Here is a 22,444-nt window from a genome sequence, read left to right as displayed (position 1 = left end):
CTTAAGAGAGATAGAGAATGCATTTTTATATCTCAAATTATTTTACAATGAACATTATTTAAATGTTATTTTCAAAATCTCAAGGAAAAAAAATCTTTATAGAGATAAAGTGGGTCTGGGAAGGTTGAATGGAACAATGATGCCCTGATGCAATTAAATAAATAGACATTACTTAGGTGATTATAACTTTAATTCAATTTAAAACGTGAATAATTCCACATGTACACTGAGATCTAGACCCCAAAGCTTGAGCAGACAGACCTCAGTGTGGGAACCCTAGTGGGGAAAAATGAGCCACAGAAGTTTCTGCAGGTCGGGAATAACAGGGAGGCAGACCATCACGCTCCTTAGATTCCATCTGCAAGGCTATCATCTGCAAACTACAAAACTGCTTGCTCTTGAATTAACTTATTCTGAGCACCAGGAACATTTTTCCAAAGAGGTAATTACCATGTAAAATTTTAGTGTTTTCTAATTTGAAAAGTTATGTGCACCGCTATGTTCATTGCAGGATTATTTACAATAGCTAAGATATGAAAACTCTTTTAAGTGTCCATTGACGGATGAATGGATAAAGAAGATTTGGTACATATTTACAATGGAATACTACCGAGCCATAAAAAAGATGAAATATTGCCACTTGCAACAACATGAATGCTAAGTGAAATATATGCCAGCTGGAAAAGTACAAAAACCATATGATTTCACTCATATGGGTACTATAAAACAACAAACAACCAAAACAAAACAAAAACAAATTCATGGATACAGACTACAGATTGGTGGTTACTAGAGGGAAAAATGGAGGAGGGGAAGAGGGCAAAATTAAAGCAGGTCAAATGCCTGGTGACAGATAGAAACTAGACTTTGGGTAGCAAGCAAGCTATAGTGTACACAGTTATTTAATTGTAACGCTGTACACTGGAAACTTATGTAATGTTATTGACCAAAGCTACCTCAATTAAAAAAAAGTTAGTGTTTTTCTCAAAAGAACATTTTCTTTGACAGAAGATCAGTCTCTAATATTTTATCCCTTTGTATTTGTTTTTACCTTTTAAATATTAGTTACTAATATTTTTATAAAACAAGATGAATCTGACCTAAAAGAGGAACGTGGTATTTTTCTTTCTTTTCTCCCCCCTCCTTTATGCTTGTTGTAACAAATCCAAACAATATAGACGTTTATAAAATAAAAAGTGAAAGTCTAAAATATAAAGTATTTTCTCTTAAGTCTCTATACCTCAAATTGTATTTCTCCAGTGATAACTTTTAGTATTTTGATGTGCATCCTTCTTTTCTATGTATATATAAACATATCTTTACATGTAATTATAAACATAAAACCGAACCATACTAATATATAGTTGTTCAGCAACTTACTTTTTTCCAACTTAGCAGTATATCATGAACATATTTCCAGTCATTTTACTTCATTCTTATTAATGGCACAATAGCATTCTATTATTTAATATACTGTAATTTATTTATCAATATATTATTAATGAATATTTAGGTTCTTTCAAATTTTTTGTTAGAAAAAAATGCTGCCAGAAACATTTTTGCCATATTTCTTTACACATTCATGTCAGTACTTTTACAGTATAAATTTCTAGACATGGATTACTGCACATAGGATGTGTACATTGATATTTTTGATAGTGAGTTTTTACCCATTTGATACACAAAGCAGGGACAGTATTCAGAATATAGGGAAGGAACACAAACCAGGATCCAATACTTTTGGGCATTTGTCTAACCTGTATTATGGAAGTAGCTTGACTTTTGAGCATCATGGAATCTTCTGCAGGGTAAATTTATATCACATTCAAACTGGTAACAGATAAGTTATGTGTGGAGCTCTGGCTAGATCCACTTCGATTTCAGAACTATCATAGCCAATTCTTTCAGTGAAAATGAAAATTAATACAGTTTCATTGAAGCTTCAAATAGGGCAGACAGATCCTCTTCTGACTGAGGGCGTGGTGCAAGTTTGGTGACCCTTTCCTGAAACAGTAAACAAAAGGAGTTACTCAGGGCTTTGAAAAGGCAGTTTGTAAAAGCTACTAGGTTATGCAAATTAACTTGGGCACAAGAAACAATGACTTTATAATAGTTCTATCTTTAAAGGTCATATTTCTTGTTTGCTTCATACTAGTTGACTCCCAACTCAAGAGTTTATCAAGTGACGCCTCTTTCCCACAAAGCTTTCTTATTTTATTTTTCAATTGCAGTTTACATTCAATATTATTTTGTATTAGTTTTAGGTGTACAGCATAGTGGTTAGACAACCATATACTTTTCAAAGTGATCCTCCACATTTCAAGTACCCACCTGGCACCACACATAGTTGTTACAATACTATTGGCTAGGTTCCCTGTGCTATACAGCTTTCAAATGCCTATGTCTTGCCTAGTTGTCCTTGCCTTATGCCCTGCCCATAGCCTTCTCCTCAAATGTACAGAACTAAACCAACCTCAGGAAAAACACCTCCTATAATGACCAAACCGTTTTGGTCAGCAACCTTGGCCAGTTCTCTGGGTGCGGAGAACACTGTCCCAGGCACAGCAAAGAAAACAGAACCAGGTCATCCCTGACTTCAAAGACTGTATATTTTGCAACTTGGACTTCAGGGATAGTCAAAAGAACTTCACTAGGACATAATTTTCAGGCTATGGGCAACAAGGGACTCCTTTTAAAATATTAACTAAGGCCAAAACCGGTTTGGCTCAGTGGATAGAGCATCGGCCTGCGGAGTGAAGGGTCCCGGGTTCGATTCCGGTCAAGGGCATGTACATTGGTTGCGGGCACATCCCCAGTAGGGAGTGTGCAGGAGGCAGCTGATCGATGTTTCTCTCTCATCGATGTTTCTAGCTCTCTGTCCCTCTCCCTTCCTCTCTGTAAAATATCAATAAAATATATTAAAAAAAAATAAATAAATAAAAAAAAAATAAAATATTAACTAAGGTTTTCTCTCTACCGTTGCAAACGAATTTGGCGACTTGCTTAGTTTTTCCATTGATTATTGAGACAAGTCAGCAGAGCTAGCCAGCACATGCTTTTGCTATTTATACTCTCATTGGTGGCTCCTTGATTTCTCTGGGACAGGAAATTAAAAGGTATTATAATGACTACTCTGTGTCCAAATTTCTGGGTCTAAATAAAATTAAAAAATGTAGCACTTTGGGTCTCTCGGTCTGTTCTCTTGTGCTGAGTGAGCACTTGTTTGGGAGCACACCGGGGGGAGAGGGAAGCTCCGTGAGGGCAGGGCTGTGTTCACTCCATGCCCAGTGCCTCCCAGAGTGCTCAGCACAGAGGAAACAGGTCCTCAACAGTTATTGGTTGAATTAATGAAGACGGTGGGAGGGGGGATATTGGCATGTCAAAATTCACACATACAAGGTAGAAGAACTCTGCCTCCCTGTCTCCCATTTTCATCATCTCAGAAATGATACTCAGACACTAAGGCAAAAACCTAGGAGCCATCTTTGATTCTTCTTTCCCTTCCCTGTGTGTTAAATACATCAGCAAGTCTGTTGGATCAACCTGCAAAATAAATCCCAAATCCAACCGCTTCTCACCTCCCATTCCACCACAGTCCAAGTCTAAGTCACCTCCACTCCTCTGTTCTACTTGAAAGGCCTCTTTTTTTTTTTTTTAATTTAATAAAAATGTTTTACCTTTTGCTCCACTCTTGCCCCCTAGAGAGAGGCAAATGACTAATGGCAGCAGGGCAATTTCCAATGTGCCCCCTCCCCTCCTGTCCCTCCTCTTCTCCCACTGTTATAAATCTGATCATACCATTCCCTTGTTTAATGCTCTCCAAAGACTTCCCATTGCAATTAGAACAAAACCATAGCCTTTAATGCCACCTTATCTGGCCCTGGTTTTCAATCCAGCTCTACCTCTTCTCTCATCGGTTCATCTCACGTAGTCCCACCATCCCCATTCAGTCCTATGACAATGGTGATCTTCACCCTGTCTTAGTCTTTCCCCTCTGCCTGGGGTGCTTCTCCCAGATCTTCACTTGGCTGCCTCCTCCTCCAACCAGAGGCCTTCTCTGACCACCTTTGTTGGAGTTCCCTCAACACTTCATGAAATCACCAGATTTCTTCCATACCACTTGTCAGTATCTAAAATGATTTTACTTGTATCTTATTTATAGGTTTTATTAGATGTCCACTGTCTGTCTTTCCTCACTGGAATGTAAGCTCCACGAGAAAGGGAAAGGACTTTACTTCCCTCCCCACTCTATCCCATACAATGGATTATATATAGTAAGACTTCACTAAGTCTTTCTTAGGTAACAGGAAGAATGAAAAGAAGGGAGGAAGTATACAAAAATTAATTCAAAATGAACCTAAATCTAAGAGCTAAACCTTAAACTTCTTAGAAGAAAATAGGGGAAAATCTTCATACCTTGGATTTGGTTATGATTTCTTGGATGACACCAAAAGCATAGGCAACAAAAGAAAAAGCAGATAAATTGGACTACATCAAAATTAAAAACTTTTATGCATCAGAAGACACTATCAAGAGAATGAAAAGATAACTAATAGAATGGGAAAAATATCTGTAAGTCAGATATCTGATAAGGGATTAATATCCAGAATATATAAACAATTGCTACAAAAACTCCCAGACAACCCAATTAAAAAACAGGCAAAGGATCCCTGGCCAGTGTGGCTCAGTTGATTGGAGTGGTCCTATGCACCCAAGGGTTGCGAGTTTGATCCCCAGACAGGGCACATATGGGAGGCAACTGATCGATATTTCTCTCTCTCCCTCTCCCTTTCTCTCTCTCATCAATGTAAGCATGTCCTTGGGTGAGGATTAAAAAAAAGGCAGCCTGGCCAGCGTGGCTCAGTGTTTGAGCATTGACCTATGAATCAGGAGGTCATGGTTCGATTTTCGGTAGGGTCACATGCCCAGGTTTCGGGCTCGATCCCCAGAGTGGGGCATGCAGGAGGCAGCTGATCAATGACTCTCTCTCATCATTGATGTTTCTATCTCTCTCTCCCTTCCTCTCTAAAATCAATAAAAAAATATTTTTAAAAAAGGAAAAAAAAAATAGCAGAGGACTTGACTAGACATTTCTCTAAGGAAGATAATATAAATAGGCAATAAGTACATGGAAAAAGCTCAACATTGTCATTAGGGAAATACAAGTCAGAACCACAATGAATTTCCACTCACACTCATTAGAATGGCTATTAAAAAAAAAGGAAAATAGCAAGTGTTTAAAAGTGTTAGATGTGGAGAAACTGGAACCCTTGAGCATTGTTGGTGGGAATGTAAAATGGTATAGCCACCGTGGAAAATAGCTTGGCAGTTCCTCAAAAAATTAAACATGGAATTACCCAAATAAATTGAAATCAGGGACCAAAACAGATACTTGTAAACCAATGTTCCTAGCAGCACTATTCACAAGAGCCGAGGTGGAATCAACCCAAATGTCTAGCTGCAGATGAATGGATAAGCAAAATACGGTAGATCCACACAATGGAATATTAGCTACAAAAAGGAATGAAGTTCTAAAACACTGAAGACATTATGCTAAGTGAAATAGGCAAAACAACAGGAATATTGTTGTATAATTCCACTTTTTAAATAATTATTTTATAATTATAAAATATTGTATAATTTCACTTTCACGAAGTACCTAGAACTGGCAAATTCATAAAGATAGAAAGTAGAATAGAGGTTACCAGGGGTTGGGGGAAAGGTAAAAAGGGGGTAATGGTAATATTATTTACCATTACACAATAGAGCAGAACTTTTATTTGGGATGATTAAACAGTTCTAGAAATGGACAGTGGTTATTGTTGCACAAGATTGTAAATGTACTTAATGGCACTAAATTGTATATTTAAAAATGGTTAAAATAGTTGATTTTGTTAGGTATATTTTACCATAATTTAAAAATTAATTTTAAAAAAAGGGAGGATGAATGGACAGATGGGAGAAGAATGGGGGTCAATACTGATGAGTATGGGTAAAGCCAAGATAAAATTGTACATCCCAGCAGATCTTTTAGAGACCCCAAAATGTTTGAAAATCTGTAGCAAGGTCCAGAGACTTGGTCATGGGGACCTATGTATGCCTTTGTGGCAGGGGCAAGAAGTGAAGAACGCTGTCCCATTATTGGGTTGATAATGGAGTAAGTTTTATTGGATGAGCTAAAAGGCCCTTCATATGATCTTGTTCATCTTTGGTGAAGTAGTTCAGGAAACTCAGAAGTGTTTTAGGCCAACCTGAGCTGATTTCATATTTCTAAACCCCCAATGACTGGTTAAATGGGGGCAAGGACATAACGTTTGTGATATATCCCCACACATATCATTGATGCCATATAAAAGCTAAACTCTCAGAATTAAGATGTGTTCTGCAATGTGTTATTATTTATAGACATGTAAGACCGAAGGACAACTGATTAACATGGGCACTGAAATAAATCCAGACTACTACTTTTAGCACATTCATAAAATAACATTTCAGCTGGCCTGTCTGCCAGGGAGTGGAAGTGCTCATTTTGGTAGACAGCTCTCTTCAGTAATGCAATGTTTTGATTTGAAATGTAAATGTTTCTTTCCAGAAGTTTCAGAAATCCAACGTGGGAGATTAATTTATTCTTGCCCGCTCCCCTTGCAGCCTGGCTACGGCGGTTGGAAGCCTCTGCACACAGGGCTGCTCTTTGCCGCTGCCAGTATGAGCCGCGGTGTTTGGTCAAGAATACTGGCCTGGTTGTTCCTTCCAGAGAAAAAACGATCCCTCGTTGCTGAACATAAAAGGAGCTTTATCAAATGTCGACTCCATGAAATAACCTTTTTTTGCAGGAACCACTATATTCCCTTCACTACTTTAAATCCTGTGATACTAATAAGTGAAGATTACTGTGCCTCATGTGTAAAATCTGAAGTTGCCACAGTATTCCTGTGAAGTGTTCACTGTTGCCAAACAAACAAAAAAACCCATGGTAGTTCTTCATTTGCAAGATAAGTTTATTTCTAAGATTCCTTCTAAAGTCCTGTGCATCTCTCTCTCTCTCTCTTTATCTATACCTATTTATATACCTATCTATATCTATATATCTATATCTCGCTCTATATTATAAATATGAATTTGACTCCAAATGTGATAGCTAATTTATTATTTTTTAAAAATATTTTTATTGATTTCAGAGAGGAAGGGAAAGGGAGAAAGAGAGATAGAAACAATGATGAGAATCATTGGTTGGCTGCCTCCTGCATGCCCCACACTGGGGATAGAGCCTGCAACCCAGGCATGTGCCCTGACCTGGTTCATAGGTCAACACTCAACCACTGAGCCACACCAGCCAGGCTGATAGTTAATTTAAATTAATAATGTTTCTAACATGATCGAAAGAGAAAAAGGCAGCATACATGTTGGGGCTGCTTTATGAATACAGCCTGAAGGAATCCTACTTTATGGACATGACTTGTATGCCAAAGATTCCATTTACCCTGCATCTTTTGTGGAACAAAAAACGTAGTTTTGTCTAATTAAAGTTTTGCTATCTGTATTTCCCAGTATGATATGTATGCTGAGGCATTCAGAAGAATACCTAATTAACTTGCTATTTTAGTAGATGGACTCAAATGTTAATCTGGAACAGCTTCTGAAAGTGGAAGTCTAAGCAAGGTAGAATTAAACAGTGAACACTTGCCAATGTGTCCTGATGCCTGGAAGATGCATTGCCACCAGCAATTAAATGGCCAATAATATCATACAGTTCCATCTGAAAATTATGAATACCATCCACAGAGGTTGACTAACACATATTACCAAACACTTTCCTGGGCTATGTAAGCAGAACTTTTCAGAGGACCCCTTGCAGAATGGACACCCTCACTGGAATTATACTGTAAGAGCCAGACCTACATCAAAATCCTAATGACCATTTGGTCTCTGGTCCCTGGACAATAGCTCATTGTCATTGGTTGAGTCCTATTCAACCTAAGGAAATTTCTCAAAAAGTTACCACCATTCAGCCATTAAGCTCACCTGGTATAGGAGGAAAGGGTTGCAGGTATGTATTCATTTAACATGTTTACTAGCCCAGGCTAGATGCAATAGAGGATGGATGACCAAAACAGACAGGTTCCAGGCTTTAGGGAACTTACAGTCTAATAGATTTGGATAAAATAATTGGAATCGTCATATTTTTTTGGCCATTTAGTCCCTTGGATTGTGGGTTAGAACCAAGAGTTTGTGAGTTAGCCTGGGAGCTTTGCTACACTATGAGACTCCTCTTTTCTCATTCATTTATATTTTTAGATTTTTAGATAAAATAGAGTCCACCGATTCTCAGTCTATATCAGGGAAACTGGTGTCCCATGGGCCATGTTTGCTTTGTACATTGGGAAATGCGGGAATTCAATACAAACATCCAGGTTGTGAATTTTTCTTGAAAACTGGAAGTTCTACCAACCCTGGGATCTGAATTTCTACTTGGATGTCATAAATTGTAGCTAAAAAGAGGCTTACCCAATGAAATAAGCCATGAGTTTTCCAGTTCACCAAAGTCCCCACCACTTGCCATTTCCTTAAATTACTTTGTTCATTGCTGCTACCACCCTGGCTCCTGTGGATATGAATGAACCCATATAAATACCATCTTAGATGAGCTGGGGGCTTCAACATTCTAAGCATTTGCTAAGTGGGGAAGAAGCTAGTGTGAGGCCCTTGCTTAACTGGAGTGGGGTGAGCAGGATGCTGTGTGAGGGGATATTCCAGTTAACTCTGTTCCCATTTCAGGGATACAGACCCATGACCATCTCTGGGCAGACATGCCTTATCTTCATGTCCTCACAGTGTTCAAGTGCTCCTGGCTTTCCCATTTTGGACAGAAGGACTAAGTGAGCACTCAGCATGGGGAAACAGCCGTGCTCCACAAATGGAGCACTCCAGCTCTGTGTTTTATGGTATTGTCTTGTTAGGATCTGATGCTATAGCACAAGGGTATCTGGGTATCTGATCCAAATGGGAGAGACGTCCAATGGGGGTTGAACTCTCTTCATGTGAACCCTGGGAGGGAAAACTCTACATCTATTAAAATTTTTCTACCTAATAAAGGATAGCAGTTCAGTTTAAATTCTTTATCAACATTTAAATAAGACCCAAAGTGATGCTGATACGCATATTACATATTTTATGTTTATGTATAAAATACATAATCCCCCAAATATGTAAAACAGTGATTTTGTAGTAGTCTTAATTTAAAGGCCATGTCTATTCTACACAAAATTGTAGAAATCTGTAATTCTTTATAATGGAAACCGATATTAGTGGCTCTTTAGTAACAGCTTCGTATATAGTTTTATAGGGGACTCTTAAAAGAGCAGAAATGGAGAAAAGGGAAATTTTGCCATACCCCAATGTAAATGTGGTTGTTTTTGCCTTGACTTTTTATAAAGGCTCCTTTCAGTTTCATCATAAAAGTTGCACACATGCCCCAGTTTTATGGAAGAGTATAAAGGTGAGGGAGCCTCGGCCCCATCCCCCTGGGGAAGGGGAGAGCGGCCATCTGGCGGAGGAGACCTGGGAGCCGCTGGAGGACCCCTGAGTCTTCATCTCCCGCAACGTGCCCCAGGTGGGACGCTGTCTCTCCTGCAGCAGCTAGAAGGGAGTGAGGATGCTCTGCATCTCTTACCTGGGGCAGCGTTCCTTTCACTAATGCGGGGATGTCAGCCTTGGAGTAGCCAATGGCAGCTAGGCCGTCATCCACGTCCAGATCCAGTAGGAGTTTCCGGAGTGCATCTGCCAAAACGGGCCCAGCATCTGCCATCCTGGCAGTGCGGGTGTCGGCTCCTGGAAGACACAAAGCGCTGACTGTAGACAGAGAGGAGGAAGCTGGCCCTGGGTGTAATCCAGTCACACGATAGCTGATATATAACCTACTGCTGGCTGCCTGACACGGAGGACAAGGGCACCAATGTGCCTCCGCATGGAGGCCGGCCCAGCGGGCAGCCCCACAGAAGACAGATGGGCCAGGCCAGTGCGGAGGAGTCCATTGGGGCGGCTAACCCGGCTCTCACCTTTCCAATGGGCTCCTCGCCCCTGTGGGGAGGGAAGACAAAGAACAGAGCCAAGGAAAGAGGCCCAGGAAGGAGACAGAGAAAGAAGGCTGGTGTTTGAATGAAGAAGAAGGAGCATTTGTGGCAGAAAACACAGCTTATGTAACTTTCAAGGCCTGGAATTTGCTGACATCTAGAGGTATTACATGTTCAATGTCTTTTCTCACAGCAGCCTTTATGGAAGAGACAAACCCTTTGCAAAAACACTTTGTGAGATAAGGATCTATGTAAGTATAAAAACGGCACCACTGACTGCCAAAAAGGAAGAAGATGACAAAAATGGATTATGTGTGGCCAGGGAAGGAAAGTATTTCCTTTCCATAGCTATAAAAAGTTTTGATTTTGGACTCTGTTACCAATGGGCAAAGCAGGTTCCTCTACATATTACAGAACTAGTCAGAAAGAACCAAGTACACGAAGACTCTCAGAAAATAGTTTTTAATATGTAGATGCTGATATTGGTGGAGGGGGAAGAAGGTTGACAAGCGTTGGAGATGTAAAAGGGCAGAACTTGGACATAATGAATAATTAATACACAAAATTATAGAGACATCAGTCTGGAAGAGCCAGGGGGCTCTGTCCTTAGGAAGGGTGGTGGTGAAAGCTCCCAGATGAAGGAACCTGATCCCCAACCCTTAGCACCCCTGACTCCATCTATTCCAGTTGAACACATTCACTGCCTGGAAGTGAAGCACTTTACAAATGGAATGTAGCATTAGTTATTATCCAGAATGCCTCAAGCTGTCGTCCAAGTCCACTTTCTCTGTAGTGTTCAAAAGGGGTCTAGAATGTACGTTTCACCTCCATCCTGAAGCACATTATTAAATCAATTTTAACCTCTCTCTTCTAGGACAGTGAGAACTGGTTTAGTAATCCTGAAAAAGGATAAATAGAACCAGATACGGGGCTGGTTGGTGGAGCAGCTGGGTAGGAAGGTAAACTTTGCCTGACAAGACCAGTCCATACTACACAGCAGCAGCTAAAATATGGAGTAGGTGGAGAGGCAACACACGATACGAGGTTTATGAGATTTTTATTTTCTTGGGATTGCTGCCATAAAATACACCACCAAAACCTCTGGGTTTTTCTATGAAGTGCTTTAGCAAAAAAAGAGAGAGTAGGAAAGTGAATACATTGGTATAAAACTAAGAAAACCTAAGATTACTTAGGGCAGTGGTTGGCAAACTGCGGCTCGAGAGCCACATGCGGCGCTTTGGCCCCTTGAGTGTGGCTCTTCCACAAAATACCACGGCCTGGGAGAGTCTCTTTTGAAGAAGTGGCATTAGAAGAAGTTTAAGTTTAAAAAATTTGGCTCTCAAAAGAAATTTCAATCGTTGTACTGTTGATATTTGGCTCCGTTGACTAATGAGTTTGCCGACCACTGACTTAGGGAATCAAAATATTAATGGCCACGTATAGAATAATATTAATCAAAATTTCCGATGCAACAAGAAGGAACTGGTGGGTTCTTCTGGCCTGGGTTTTGTCTCACAGAGGAATCGCTTTCTCAGTAATTTTGGTGGTTGTCTGGAATGTTAGCTGTATGTTCTCTAAGATTTTCCCATTTATCATCCATGTAGCCTACTATTTGGGATCCTGTCTATTTACACTGTTTGTATATTTCCAAAGGAGTCTGAGTCCCAACAAATGGCTGAACAACATCTCTAGTCCCAAAGGGAAAAGGAACACAAGATCCTTGGTAAAGGTGACATCACATTTCCGACAGCACATGCTGGAAAACCACGCCCTGGACCTCTTTCCTGAACATGCTGTAAGCACACATGTCAGAGTGAGAGAGGAGTGAGAGTGAAGAGGCCCCGCGGAAGGATGTCTGTGGTCATTCCCACCTTCTTGGAAATAATCTCTCCAACGGCTGGTGCTAGAGGAGTATAACGAAGTTTTCCTTTAGACTTTCCCTTCCTACCCTAAGCACAAGTAGGGGAATAAGATGTTTGGGCAGTTAATCAAATACTCAAGTACTTAAAAGACGTTTTGTCTTAGAAAAATACCAAAATTTTACTAAACTAAGCTATCCTGAATATAATTTTTTTCTTGTTAAGATTCAAAAGGCACTGCTGGAAATTTATTATAGACATTACTTATTCTACAGAGCAGCAAAAATATTCGCCTTTGGGGATCTTTTTCTACAGTTTCTAGCTGTTTAGACTCTCTATAATTGGGAATTAGATCCATTTTATTACCTATTAAACACACCAAAATCATTTACCACATTTGTAGTGTGTAAAGACATTCACTTTCCTTGGGGATGAAAACTGGAAATATGATTACTCCAAACTTAACATAAGCAATATTTGGTTCCAGTTCACTGTTACCAGATTATTAGAACATAAAATTTTAGCACTAAATTGTGCAGGTCAGTGACAAGTTATTACTAAACTACCTCAAAGCAACATTTTTTTTTTTTTTTAGTATTATCCTTTACCTTTAGAATCAAACCTAGGAAGTGCTCCACCTATGTGGGTCACAGGATTAGGAATAATGATTCGTACCCAATATTTCTGCCGTCTCCAGGTGCCGCTCAGGAAACATCTGGGCTGTGAAAGTGAACACCGCTGGGGAGGTGAGCACCACAGAAAGGCCATGAGGCTGCGGAGAAACAAAACATGGTGACGGGTGGGCCAACCTGCATGTTCTAGATATTAAATTACCCTGTACTCCGAGCAATCAAGAATTGACAAATACATTTGTAGCAATTGCAAGGAATATAAGACTTAATTAAAAAATGTATTATGATTTTACCACCAATGGGTGATCCACATTATAATCCTTTGCTTTATATGTCTTCACTAAGCCTGAAATTGGGTAAGACATTCCATGGCTAGAAAAGAAAGAAAGCCTTTATGTTGACATAAAGATATCAGAAATCCAAGATAATAGAAAGGTACTCTTATGGGAGAGCTCTTCACAGTCTCTAGACAATACCTTTACCTCACAAAGTTATCCACTTTGGTTTCCTTGCTATAAAAAATACTGTTATGTATTCAATATTTGGTGTTATTTGTATTAAAACCTCTGAAATATTCAAATTCAAATGCTCATAAAATTATATAATATGTGTTAATATAGAAGATTCTCCCCAAATACATTGGTTAACCTTATAATCTGGAAGAAATTGAGAATTCACTTTGAAGTTTCTTTAATACATTTCAGGGCATGTGTTTTTTATCTTGCTCTGCAATATTTTGGCAGTGTGTTCCTGCACAAGCTGACCATGTCAGTGGGAGATTTATAAACCAAGATGTGATACATCAGATATGTAAGCTTGACCTGCCAGTGATCTGTCCCACCAATGATCAGTACATCCTTTAGAATGTTACATACTAATGGAGTTGAATCACAAATGATTATTATAGTCTGAAAGACTTTCAAGAAACAGCACCATGATTTTTATTTATGGGAATATTTGAAGGGAGGGAGGGGAATGGAAAAACTATTTATATCCTCTTGAGTTCTTACTGAACAAATAGGATAATATTATAGTTTAATAGATGATTCAGGAGATATACATTATTAGAAGTTAATATCATTACAATTAATGTATTAAAAATAAAATATTTTATAACAGTAAAATGGCCTGTAAGTCTATTAAATATTAGATGGCTTTGTGCTTATTCACCAAAAAAATTTACATTTCATAGAAAGATGTAATATTTGGTAAAGTGTATGATTATCTATCCAATAAAAGGGGGGGTGGGCCCTAGCCTACCATCTTTCATGAGACAGATCAAAGGCTATGCGTCCTCTGAGTTGTTGGGTATTTTGGAATATGTTTTACATTTCTCAGGCTCCAAAATATTCAGAAAATTATTTCCTAGTGTGCCTTCCTGATGTGAAAGGGTTCATGTAGCTTTAAAAGGTACCTTTCTAATTATAGCCAATATTTTAGTTAACTTTTTTATTTTAACAGTTGTATATGTTTTGTAAGAAATTAAAGGAATCCATAATTCTATTTCCTCAAGATAACTATTATAGAATATTTCCTTCTAGTCTTTTATGTACAACTTTAATATATATGATCATACTCTGCATTCAGTTTTAAACAATGCTTTTGTTACTTAATATTCTTTGTAAACATTTTCCCGTATCATTTTGTATTCTTCTAAAACATTATTTTTAATAGCCTTATTTTATTCTTTGAGTACTGCACTTTGGTTAACCATTCCTAATCTGTTGGAAATTTAGGTTGCTTCCACATTTTTCAATTATAAATAACACTTAGGTGATTATCCTAATAAGGAAATTCATTGATCATATGGTATGTTTTAAGGCTACATTTTAGAAGTAAAATTAGTGGGACAAAAGGTAAACACATTTTTCAAACTTTGGGGAGATTTTGCTCAGTTGCTCCTCTCAGCAGCAGAGTTTAAGGGAGACCATTTATTTTATTGTACTCTCCCTAGCAAATTCTTAATTCTCCATGTTCACTGGTGTTCAATTTGAAGGCAATATACCAGTAAAGTTCTGATCAAACAGATTAATTCTGGGCTATTGGCAAAGACTGTAATCTCTTTTTGTGAGCGATTAGAAGAAAAAATACTGCATTTGAGGTTTTAAAAATCCCCCAACACATGGAGAGTATGTGGAGCAATCAGAACCCTCATCCACTGCTGGTGGGAATGTAAAATGATGCAGCTGCTGTGAAAAACAGTTGGGAAGTTCCTCAAAATTTAAAATATAATTATCAGCAATTTCACTCCCAATAGAAATGAAAAATATTCATAGCAGCATTATTCACAATAGCCAAAAAGTGGAAACAACCCAAATATCCATCACCTGATGAATGGATAAATAAAATGTGAAAAGGCAACACAATGGAATGTTATTTGGCAATAACATGGAATGAAGTACTGATGCAAGCATGAATGAACCATGGAAGCATTATGCTATATTAAAGAAGCCGGATACAAAAGACCAGATATTATATGATCCTATTTGTATGAAATGCCCAGAATAGGCAAATCTATAGAGAGAAAGTAGATTAGTAGTTGCTTAAGACTGGGGGTATAGGAGGATTGGCAGGTGAAGGCTAAGAGGTATAGAATTTCTTTTTTTGGGTGATAAAATGTCCTAAAACTGTTTGTGGTAATGGTAACTGTGACTATACTAAAAACCCCTGAATTGTACATTTTAAAAGGTGAATTATATAGTGTGTGAATTATATCTCAATAAAATTGTTACCAAAAAAAAAAAAAAATCCGTGACCCAATAAATTACATTAGAATTAAGAAAATATTCCAGGACCCTAAGTTAAAGATCTTCTTTCCATAACATATTTAAATATCACCACCTGTCCTAAGTTATAAACAGTTTAAAAATTTAAGAGCAGTAGCTTAGGTGAAGAAATAAAATCTCCAATTCGCTCACCACAGATGAACACCAGCATTTCCAAAGCCAATGCCAGCAAAAGCACTTGCCAAGTGCATGCTGGACCTTGCTTCAAGATCATCGGGATTTCTGACAGCCCTGTGGATGATATAAATTCCTAACAATAACATATCAGCATTGGCATTTCCTACCGAATAAAGAGCCGCCTTAGGGAAAGAGCTGGAAAAAAAGAAATGGTACCTGGTAGGAAGAAAAATTAGGCAAGTTATTCAAATGACATCTTGTCTTCTAAAGGAAAGCTGAGGGTAAACATATTTTCTCATCAATGGTTTCAGCAGAGGCATAATAAATATGCTGTCAGGCTGCGCATGTGATAAAAGTGCCAGGGGCAGCAGCGCACTGACCCTTGGATTGTGAGAGCTGATCTAGCCAAGTGCCCTGAGACTCATTCTTCTTCTTCATTTGTCAATGACCTTGACTGCAGCTGTGAATGGACTTAGAGTAAACATACACTCAGAGTGCACCGGGCCCAGACTGGTTCACTGCACTGAGTCCTTGTCGCCTGGGGCTGCCTGCAGCCCGCCCAGCCATCTTTCTTCCTGTGACACTGCCCCGATTGGACCCACTGGAGACCTCTTTTGTTATCTGTAGAAACTGCACATGTTATTTTAATATTTATTATTGTGGAAGTGGGATGTTATTGTAGGACAAGCTTTTGCTGGCTCTATTTGTCCCCGGTGCCACTTTGGAAAAGCAAATTCTCAGAGGCCCCTTTCAAATGCAGCTCACTGCTTGTGCTGGGGATGAAGCCTGAGACTGCCAAGCGAACCACTTCCCACTTGCTTTTTTGCGATTTTTCCTGGAGTTAAGGGTTCCTGTTATGAAATAAGAGTGCCACGGCGTTTCCCACACTTTCATTTGAAATGGTTAGGCGTTTGAGTCTCCTTTCCAAAACCCAGTGTTTGCTCTGTGTTCCCCGAATAACAAGGTAAAATAGTAAGTGATGGAGCTTCAGCCTTTCCTCTGTCCATTTTACCCCCTCACCTCCCACTGCTGCTCCTGCCTTCCGCTCCTGCCCAAACACACCGCTGACAGTTATCTGTATGCGCTTCTACCCAGTCAAATGCTTCTGTGCTTCCCGATGGTCCCTGGGCCTGAAATAGTTCTGTGTCCCTTCCCCGGCTCAGTCCCCTCTCCAGAGCAGCTTCCAGCTCAGGGCCAGAGGAGGCACCGTGCTCACATCTAGGCCTAACCTGCTGCGTGCTTTCCCTCCCTTATGAGACTGATTTTGCCGATGTCTTCATGTCTCAGAGATCAGCTTTCATCTCTAAGTATATATTTGCTCTCCCAGGAGCCTATTATGGCTATGCCATTCATAAATCTTTCATAACCTTTTAGGAAGCATTTTGTGTCTCCTGGGACAGACAACTCCACACATTTAATTCTTATATTTAGCTCCTCCGAGTGTGCTCACGGGGCCGATTCTGTGTGCCTTTGCCCAGGGCTCAGATGGGCACAGCCAACATCTGCCTCTGTGATTCTCTTGTCTGGCATTGGTAGCCAAATCTCAAAGGACATCTCTCCTCATCCTAGCTTTGGTTTTGAGGCGTCAATGAATGAACCTTATATCTGCATCCTTCATAAATTAGGGACTCCTATTTTACCCTTTTCAGACTGAAGGACCCAGCTTTCAGCTGTCTTTACCCTTTTCAGACTGAAGAACCCACTTTTTAGCTGCGCCCCCCCGCCCCTCAATCCCTCTCATCTTCCCAAAAGCTTTCTGAGGCTTCTCTATGTCCACTGACTGACCTTTTGGTGAACAGACTTAGGACATGTCAGGATCTGGCATGCTACATTTTACATAAGGGTGGAATGTGGTTTTTCTGTTCTATTTCTATTCCCTCTGGGTGGCATACCTCTTCAGATACTTCGCGACGATCCGCAGTGCGTGGACTGCCCAAATGTCACTGATTGGGTTGCTGCCCTGGTAGGCTGGCCGAGAGATGGGATTTGAAGGGCAGGGGCTCCGCATGTGGTAGGGAAGGGCAGTGTAGGATTCCAGGGCGTGGCTAACAAGAAATATTTAAAATACATAGATTGAAAATGTGGTCTTCCTTCCCCCCTCCATTAAGATTACAAACTGTCTTGGGAATGTACTCACTCCACTGTCGATATGCTATGTGGTACTGGTAATCATAATGCATTCCACTAGTCAGCCCCATGAAGTCCTAACAAGGGGAATTGCCTCTAAGGTTGAATTCATGGGTGTGTCCATCTTCAGAACTGGCCACAGGGCCCCAGGGGCAGATTCCTCAGGGCAGGTGTTCTCTTCCTTGGAAAATACTTAGAAAGGCAACTACCATCATTCTTTCTTCTGAACTCCCTCCCCTCCTTTGGATTGACAGTGAAGTCTTTAGGCCTATAAGTTATTCACTTAAAGGTAACTGCTTTGGTCCATTATAAATTTATTATGTAGCTTCCAGTTAAGGAGGGTAATCTTATTTCCAAGTTGTTAGGGGATGACTCTTCAAAGTACTGACAACTTTGACCAGGAAAGAGTTGAACACAATTTTCTCCAGTTTTTTTAGCAGGCAGTGTAATGTAGTGAAAAAAGCAGGCCGTGGATTTGGAGACCTGGATTTAAATCCTTACTCTGTTGCCTCCTGCTTGTGTGAACTTCATTCAACAGCTATTAATTGAGTACCTATGGAGTGACAGTTGGTTTGCAAGGGGCACGGACAGATAAGTGAGTAAGATGGTTCTGCCCTCACCAAGCTCACACTGCACTGAGGGAGACAGGCATGTGAAGAGAGGGGTGTGTCAGAAGCAATGTACAGGCCCCCCAGTGGGGGAGAGCAAAGGACAAAGTGGTCAGTTGTACTTGAGGAAAGGGAAGGCGAGGGTCAGAAAGGGTTCCATCAGGGAGAGAAGGCTCCAGTGGAATTGAAAGATGAGTTATCCAAACAGATAAAGAGCAGAGCATTGGGGACATTCCAGGGCCAAAGGAATTTGGACATTGGATAGCAGGGGTTGAAAGACTTGTAAGGTAGAGGTGTGTGAGTGTGTGTGTGTGTGTGTGTGTGTGTGTGTGTGTGTGTGTGTGTGTATTGATTCTGCAAGCTTGGTGAGGCCAGCATGGAAGACAGAAGGAAGGACTATGGGATGGAAACAGGCTGACTGATGAGGAGACTACTGCAACCGTCCAGGTAAGAGCTGGGAGCAATGAGACCTGAGAGGAGGGAGCAGATCTAAGAGAGATTCTGCTGGCTGGTGTGCGCATTAGAGAAAGGAGATGTCCATACTCAGTCCTGCTGCTCACTACGTTAAGGGACGACTCAGGAGAAGAAGCCGGGGGGCATGTTGGTGATGGTGGTGGTGGTGGGGGGGGCTTATTGGAAATTAAAAGAATTATCAGATTTTATCAAATTTCCATTTAAAATACTGTACCACCGAGGAAGAAAATGATACTGCCATGCTACAGATTTTGAAATATGTTCTGATTTGAGATGTTAGAATATGAAAAAAAATGTGTGTGTGAAAATGGATGAAATAGGGTAATTCGGGACATGCTGAATGTGAAGTGCCCCTGGGACCTCCATGAAGCCACTGGAATGAATGGCCTGGAACTCAGAAGCGAGGTCTATGGTAGAAGCCACTGATTAAGAAGCCATCGCACACTGAGCTGAAGCCGAGGGAGCCCGCAGTAGACTATGCGTAAGTTACTAAACATCTCAAAGGGAGTTCTCACCTGGCACAGAGCTGTGGTGAAGTGATATGTGTATAAAGTGCTGATACATTGTGCAGGGTCCAGCTCAGGGGATGTCAGCTCCCCTCCCTGCCTTCTTCCGTGCTGTGGCAGCCCTGGGCATTCCCTGGTTAGCGCAGCCACAGGCATGCCAGCTCTGGCTGCTCTTTTTGCCATGTCCCTGTGGCCACAGCTGTGGCTGGGATGGTCCATCCTGAACAGCAGGTTTGTGGCTCACCCAGGCCTCACTTATTCACTAACCTACTCACTAACAGCGTCCTTGTTTTGATCTAGGAAAGGGAATAACGACAGTCCAAGCTGGGGTTGCCGTGGCGTGCTAATCAATGAATGCTTAGTACTTCCAGTAAGAAAATACTGCATTCTTTCTAGCTGGTGTTGAGCATGGGCATCTCTCTGAACCACTGGCACAAGTGCCACAAGACCGGGGGCAAGAGAAAGCCCTATCACAAGAAGTGAAAACATGAGCTGGGACATCCTGCTGTCGACACTACGATTGGCCCTTGCCATACACACCCAGTCTACGTGCGGACAGGCAACAAGAAATACGGAGCCTTGAGGCTGGACGTGAGCAACTTCTCCTGGGGCTCAGAGTATTATATGCACAAAACAAGGATTATTGGTGTTGTCTAGAATGCATCCAACAATGAACTGGTCTGCACCAAGAACCTAGTAAAGAACTATATCCTGCTCATTGACAGCACATGGTACCCACAGTGGCACGAGTCCCACGAGGCACTGCCTCTGGGCTGCAAGAAGGGGGTCAAGCAGACGCTTGAGGAGGAAGAGATTTTAAACAAAAAGCGATCAAAGAAAATTCAGAAGAAATATGATGAAAGGGAAAAGAATGCCACAATCAGCAGTCTTCTAGAGGAGCAGTTCTGACAGGGCAAGCTTCTTGCATGCATCACTCCAAGACCAGCCTTGGCTGAGGAGATGGTGATGTATTAGAGGGCAAGGAGCTGGAGTTCTAGCTGAGGAAAATCAAGGCCCAGAAAGGCAAATCAATCCCCCTCCTATCTTAGCTCATGAAATAAAGGTGCTTATTGTTCTTCAAAAAAATAAATAAAAAAGAAAACAAAATACTGTCCATAGACCCAGGTACCGAAAATGCCCCTCCAGGTACCTACCAAAGCACATCGAAGCCACTGTTGGCGACCACCCGGTCAGGCATGTGCAGGGTGTGCAGAGGGTCAATCAGTCCCAGCGTGGGTTTGATGGCTCGGGAACCAATGCCTAGGACAGGGATTTTCCATGGAGGCTATAGGCATGGACTTCATTTAAAAACATTAAATAATGTGAGGCTAACAAATTATCCTAAAGGATAAAAATTATGAGATAAGAGTCATTCTCTTGCAGAGAGGCTGCAAGGAGCAGTGGAGAGAGATCTGGAGTTAGAAACCTGGGTTTTTCAGTGGAGAGGAGGCTCCTTGCAGTTCACAGGAGCCAAGTATGTGTGTCTCTTCCCAAGGGCAGGTTGAGTGACATCACTGATTATGGTGGGAATATTTATACCACAGAAATTGGCAAGTGCTACAAACCAGGGCTTATTTAATTATGAAATACCAGAGAGCTGGTTTACTAGCTCATGGCTGGTGTGGGTCTTTGCTCTGCAATTTACCATGTGTCTTTGGGCAAGTCACTTAGTCTCCCTGAGTTCTCCATGAGATTAGGTCTCACTGAGCTGTTGTAAGGATCACATTACATAACATCATGGAAAAGTCTTTTAAAAATTGTAAGGAGGAATTTTGGTGTTGGTAGCTATTATTTCTTGATGTCAAAGTATAATGTACTTAATTTAAAAAAGAGAAGTTACTATAAATATGTGATTGAATGTCAATTTATTATGCTACAAAGGCCTGAAAGAAGGATACTGAGCCAGACTCAAGTAGAGGGACATTTTTACCACCTCAGCTGAAAGTCAGAAAAGAAGATAGGCTAAAAAGGACAAAGGAAATGGAAAGCAGAACAGTGGTTATTTGGGAATGGGACTGGAGAGTTGATCTAGGTTGATGTTTTATATCTTGATTGGGGTAGTAGTTACATGGGTGCTTATATTTGTCAAAATCCATCAAACCAGGCTCTTAAAATGTATGCATTTTATTATATAAAAATTATATCTCGCCCTAGCTGGTTTGGCTCAGTGGATAGAGCATCAGCCTGTGGACTAAAGGGTCCCGGGTTTGATTCCGGTCAAGGGCACATGACCAGGTTGCAGGCTCGATCTCCAGTAGGGAGCATGCAGAAAGCAGGCAATCAATTATTCTATCTCATCACTGATGTTTCTATCTCTCTCTCCCTCTACCTTCCTCTCTGAGATCAATAAAAAATATTTTTAAAAAATTATATCTCAATGAAGTTAATTTAAAATGCAAAAAAGATGTCCAAGAAAGGGAATAACTATTTATCATTGACATACAGTCACTAACTTGCACAGAGAAATAGCCAATCAAGATTCATGGCATTTCAATATATTTTCTAGGTAATTCTCAAAAAGAAGTTCATTAGATTGTTTCATATTTTCACATGTACTTAGAAAAAGAAAGAAAATGTGTACATGTATATACCATTCCCTTAACTATATAGCTCCTTGATTGTTAAAGATTAGGATTAAATAAAAGGGGCTAGGTTTGAAAGGTAAAATAACTTTTAACAAGGGCAAAGTTCTTACCAATTTTTACTTTCAAAGGCTCATAGTCAAAAATAGCAACTCCAGTAGTTTCACTTCCAGTTCCTGAGGTAGTTGGGACTTGAACAAAATAATAAGAATTATCAACAAAGCATCTAAATAAAGGTCAGTGGTGACACTTAATTCAGCCTTAGGACATAAGGAGCTAAGTTAGAAGGAAGCTTTGCTGCCCCCATTGCTTGTCTGGTGTGTATATCTCTATTAACATGCATGTATACTTCACATGTATGTGTGTGCCTGCATTAACATGCCCTTACAATAATATGATGCCAGTGTCAGCATTAACATGCATTTTTAACAGGTAAAATGTCCATTCTGTATTAACATGCATGCATGTATAATATGTATGTGCATTTTGACGTGGATATGTGGTATCTGTATCTGTGTTAACATGTATGGATGTTGTCCACATTTGTATTAACACACATGCAGGTTTAAAGTTTCTGTATTAACAGTGAGGAGCTCTGGGAACCTCAGGTTCCTCTAGCGCCAGAGCTTAAGCAGCTGCAGTTGGATATTCAAATGCAGGCTGTGGGGCATCTCTAGGAAGAA

At 40.3% G+C, this 22,444-nt stretch overlaps 1 protein-coding gene across 4 annotated transcripts in view; it reads right to left on the bottom strand.

Moving 5' to 3' along the window:
• Nucleotides 1-1,401: 1,401 nt before the first annotated feature.
• The window catches only part of ADHFE1 (alcohol dehydrogenase iron containing 1), a 30,764-nt gene continuing 9,721 nt past the window's right edge, over nt 1,402-22,444 (bottom strand). The window contains exons 7-14 of one of the 4 annotated variants that reach the window (XM_080646198.1): nt 21,875-21,952; nt 20,334-20,439; nt 17,357-17,509; nt 15,480-15,578; nt 12,855-12,933; nt 12,605-12,701; nt 9,671-9,828; nt 1,402-2,004 (exon numbers count right to left, since the gene is read on the bottom strand). In XM_080646198.1, coding sequence (XP_080502324.1) covers nt 1,921-2,004; nt 9,671-9,828; nt 12,605-12,701; nt 12,855-12,933; nt 15,480-15,578; nt 17,357-17,509; nt 20,334-20,439; nt 21,875-21,952 — 854 coding nt within the window. In that variant the 3' untranslated portion in view covers nt 1,402-1,920. Of the gene's footprint in view, nt 2,005-9,670; nt 9,829-12,604; nt 12,702-12,854; nt 12,934-15,479; nt 15,660-17,356; nt 17,510-20,333; nt 20,440-21,874; nt 21,953-22,444 lie in introns of all 4 variants that reach the window. The other 3 variants (XM_080646196.1, XM_080646197.1, XM_080646199.1) reach the window with 3 other exon arrangements.

Source organism: Plecotus auritus (assembly GCF_963455305.1).
Source record: "Plecotus auritus genome assembly, chromosome: 11".
NCBI classification, from domain to species: Eukaryota; Metazoa; Chordata; class Mammalia; order Chiroptera; family Vespertilionidae; genus Plecotus; species Plecotus auritus.
Note: the sequence above shows the minus strand (reverse complement) of the source record. Positions and strands in the feature narration are given on the sequence as shown.